Below are 3,779 nucleotides of genomic sequence, written 5' to 3' on the forward strand. Positions count from 1 at the left end.
TTAAAATCCATTTAAAATCCGTTGCTGCTGGCTCTGAACTGTGCAATAAAATTCTCTCTTGTGTTTTGGGTTTGTTTTTCCCTCTTCCCAGTCCTCCTACTCCCAGTTACTGGCAGCCACCTGCCTTACCAAACTGGTGTCACGCACAAACAACCCCCTGCCGCTGGAGCAGCGAATAGATATCCGTAAGTATGGAATTTTTCTCCCCAAGTTCCTGGGAATATTCACCATCTGGCCTTTGAACCGTGGCTGGGAGGTTTCCTGCAACCTCCAGTTTGGGCATCCTGAGGTTTGGGATGCTCAGAAAGGCGAGGGAACGTGGGAAGTAACAGAGTTCAGGGCTAAATATCCGGAATTTTTCCGGATGAAAAATGGGCTTTAAGCCCCCTTCCAACCCAGTCCAGTCTGTGATTCCATGGAAAAGGTGAAAATGGGGAGGCCAGGTGGTACTTTGTCAGGTGTGAGAGGTTGTCACACACTTTGTCAGGTGTGAGGGTTGATGGTTGGACTGGATGATCTCAGAGGGCTTTTCCAGCCCTAAGTTTTAGATTTTTCCATGATTTTTGGTACAAGCAACTGATGGTACCAACAACTCAGGCTCGAGGAGTGGGAATCCCTCATTTCCAACCTCTTCCCAGGTCTTAAACTCACAAACAAAGGGTCAACCTTTACCTCCAACCTGCTCTTCCCTTAAAACCCCTTCCCACCTCATTTCCATGTGCCATGTTTGGGTTGTGAAGGGGTGGTGGAATCTCCATCCCTGGAAGTGTTCAAGAAACACCTGGAAAACATTTTCTGATTGATGGTTGGACTGGATGATCCCAGAGGGCTTTTCCAACCCTAATTTTTAGATTTTTCCATGATTTTTTGTACAAGCAACTGATGGCACCAACAACTTCAGGCTCAAGGGGTGGGAATCCCTCATTTCCAACCCCTTCCCAGGTCTTAAACCCACAAACAAAGGGTCGATCTTTCCCTCCAACCCGCTCCTCCCTTCAAACCCCNAAACCCCCTTCCAGTTGACTTCCACACGCCCAGACGCCGTGTCCCGCCGTGTTTTCCAGGGAATTATGTGCTCAACTACCTGGCCACGAGGCCGAAGCTGGCGACGTTCGTGACGCAGGCGCTGATCCAGCTCTACGCCCGCATCACCAAGCTGGGCTGGTTCGACTGCCAGAAGGACGAGTACGTCTTCAGGAACGTCATCACCGACGTCACCCGCTTCCTCCAGGTCGGACCTTGGGCCTCGCCGGCCCCGGGGATCGGCCCAAATTCCCACGGAATTCCGCGATTCACGGAATTCCGCAATTCCGGGGCCGGGATTTGGCGGTTTGGGATTTGGGGGCTTCCCAGGCCGAGGGGCTGCCAGGACACATCAGTGCTTAGGATTTGAAATTTGGGGGAGCTGGGGTTTATTTCTAGTTCTTATAATTTAAAATGCGGGGATTTGAAATTGAAATTACATTCGAATTTAAATTCGAAATTAAATTTGAAATTTGAAATTAAATTCCAATTNCGGAATTCCGCAATTCCGGGGCCGGGATTTGGCGGTTTGGGATTTGGGGGCTTCCCGGGCCGAGGAGCTGCCAGGACACATCAGTGCTTAGGATTTGAAATTTGGGGGAGCAGGGGTTTATTTCGAGTTCTTATAATTTAAAATGCGGGGATTTGAAATTGAAATTACATTCGAATTTAAATTCGAAATTAAATTTGAAATTTGAAATTAAATTCCAATTAAATTTGAAATTAAATTCCAATTAAATTTGAAATTAAATTCCAATTAAATTTGAAATTAAATTCCAATTAAATTTGAAATTAAATTCAATTTAAATTTGAAATTAAATTCAATTTAAATTTGAAATTAAATTCGATTTAAATTTGAAATTAAATTCGATTTAAATTTGAAATTAAATTTGAAATTAAATTTGAAATTAAATTTGAAATTAAATTTGAAATTAAATTTGAAATTAAATTTGAAATTAAATTTGAAATTAGGTTTGACTTAAATTTGAAATTAAATTTAACTTGAATTGGAAATTAAATTAGAATTAAATTGGAAATTAAATTCAAGTTAAATTTGAAATTAAATTCAAATAAAATTGGAAATTAAATTTGAAATTAAATTTGAAATTAAATTTGAAATTAAACTTAAAATTAAATTCGAATTAATTTTTAAATTAAAAATTAAATTTGAAATTTGGGTGGTTTTTTTTCCCGATAAAACTGAAGATAAATCATTTTTAGCCAAGCAGTTTTCCAAGCATTAAGCCAAGCTCAACCAAACCCTGAGCTGAGCCTGTTGCTGTGCTTTGCCCCCCAGGACAGTGTCGAGCACTGCATCATAGGAGTGACAATCCTGTCCCAACTAACGAATGAGATTAATCAAGTAAGTGCTACAGCCTTCCTCAGTGAAGTAAGTGTCCAATTTTCTCATTCATATTGTCCTGTCCTGCCTTTTTTGGGGGTTGATTTGGGTTTTTTTTACCCTGGGGGGGTTGTTTTTGGGGGTTCCCTCCTGTCTCTGTGTTGTTTTCAGTCGCTGCCCCCTTGGGGGAAGATGCTCCGAGCTCTCCTGTCCCAAGGAATCCTTTTGTTCCACTGGCATCTTCCATCTGCTCCCATGTTTTCACTCCGGGGTTTTTTTGGGATGGAGGGGAACAGAGCAGGGCTGAGGGATAAAACCAGACCTACCCAGTGAGGACTGAGCCCTTGTGTTGTCAGTCCCTCCTTGTTGAGCAGAGGAGTCACCAAACTCTGCCAGTTTTCAGACCATCAAACTGTGCCAGTTTTTAAACCATCAAACTCTGCCAGTTTTTAAACCATCAAACTGTGCCAGTTTTTAAACCATCAAACTGTGCCAGTTTTCAGACCATCAAACTGTGCCAGTTTTCCAACCATCCCTTTCCATCCAGGACTGAATTTCCCGGAGTTCCCAGCAGGGAATTCTCAGCTCCTGCTGGTTTCCTGGGGCCCAGTCCCTTCCAGGTGCTTCCCAGGTTGGCTCCTTGGTTTTGGGAGCCCTCCAAGGTTGTGCTGCCTCTTGGAATTGGGTGCTGGAAGCGGGAATGACTGGCTTTACCTGCTGCTATCCCGGATTCCAGCCTTTTTCCAGCAGCAAAGTCAGCTCCCCCGAAGGTCTCGAGGCAGCAGGAGGGTCACAATGTCCATGAAATCTCTGATTTTCCCAAGAAAACCAGGAGTAACCAAGGGTTTGGATTTAATGCCTTACTGAGTAACTAACCTTTAATTTTCCTGGGATATGAATCCAGGTGTTGGAGGAATCCCTGAGTGGGATTTGGAGGGTGATTAAATTGTTCCCAGAACTGGGAATGGAGGAGAAGGTTTTGTCCTTCCCCAGTTCCTGCCTCTGGACTCTGGAGTTCAGCCCCTCTGAACTTCCCCAGCCTTAAATTTAAATGCTTTAAATCCAGTCTGAATGTTTTCTGCATCCATTTCAGAGCCCCAAAATCCCTTTAATTCCTCAAGGAACAAATCCTAACCCTCAGATCTCCTCCTAAATCTCGATCCACCCTTTTTACTCCTGCCATTTCCTTTGCAAAACCCAGATTTCATCTCCCCAGAGGGGCTGGTCCCCTTTCCTTTCAGCAAGACTGGAAACAAGTCTGGTTTTTAAATATATATCCCTATAAATTAGGATGTGTCCGTCAGCAAGGATGAAAAGAAGTTTGGGGTTTAAATATATATGTTATAATATTGTATAGTAGTGTATTATGATATATAAATATATATAAAATATAAAAATATAATTTCAAAATAGA

General features: G+C 42.7%; 1 protein-coding gene across 1 annotated transcript in view; it reads left to right on the forward strand.

Annotated features, from left to right (window-relative positions):
* The window catches only part of XPO7 (exportin 7), a 38,080-nt gene that overhangs the window by 1,917 nt on the left and 32,384 nt on the right, over nucleotides 1–3,779 (forward strand). Inside the window, exons 3-5 of the mRNA XM_029964996.1 lie at nucleotides 92–185; nucleotides 1,065–1,231; nucleotides 2,321–2,386. Of these exons, the coding sequence (XP_029820856.1) occupies nucleotides 92–185; nucleotides 1,065–1,231; nucleotides 2,321–2,386 (327 nt within the window). The remainder of the gene's footprint in view (nucleotides 1–91; nucleotides 186–1,064; nucleotides 1,232–2,320; nucleotides 2,387–3,779) is intronic.

The sequence above is a fragment of the Manacus vitellinus genome, unplaced genomic scaffold, assembly GCF_001715985.3.
Source record: "Manacus vitellinus isolate BGI_N305 unplaced genomic scaffold, ASM171598v3 scaffold_87_pilon, whole genome shotgun sequence".
Lineage (NCBI taxonomy): Eukaryota > Metazoa > Chordata > Aves > Passeriformes > Pipridae > Manacus > Manacus vitellinus.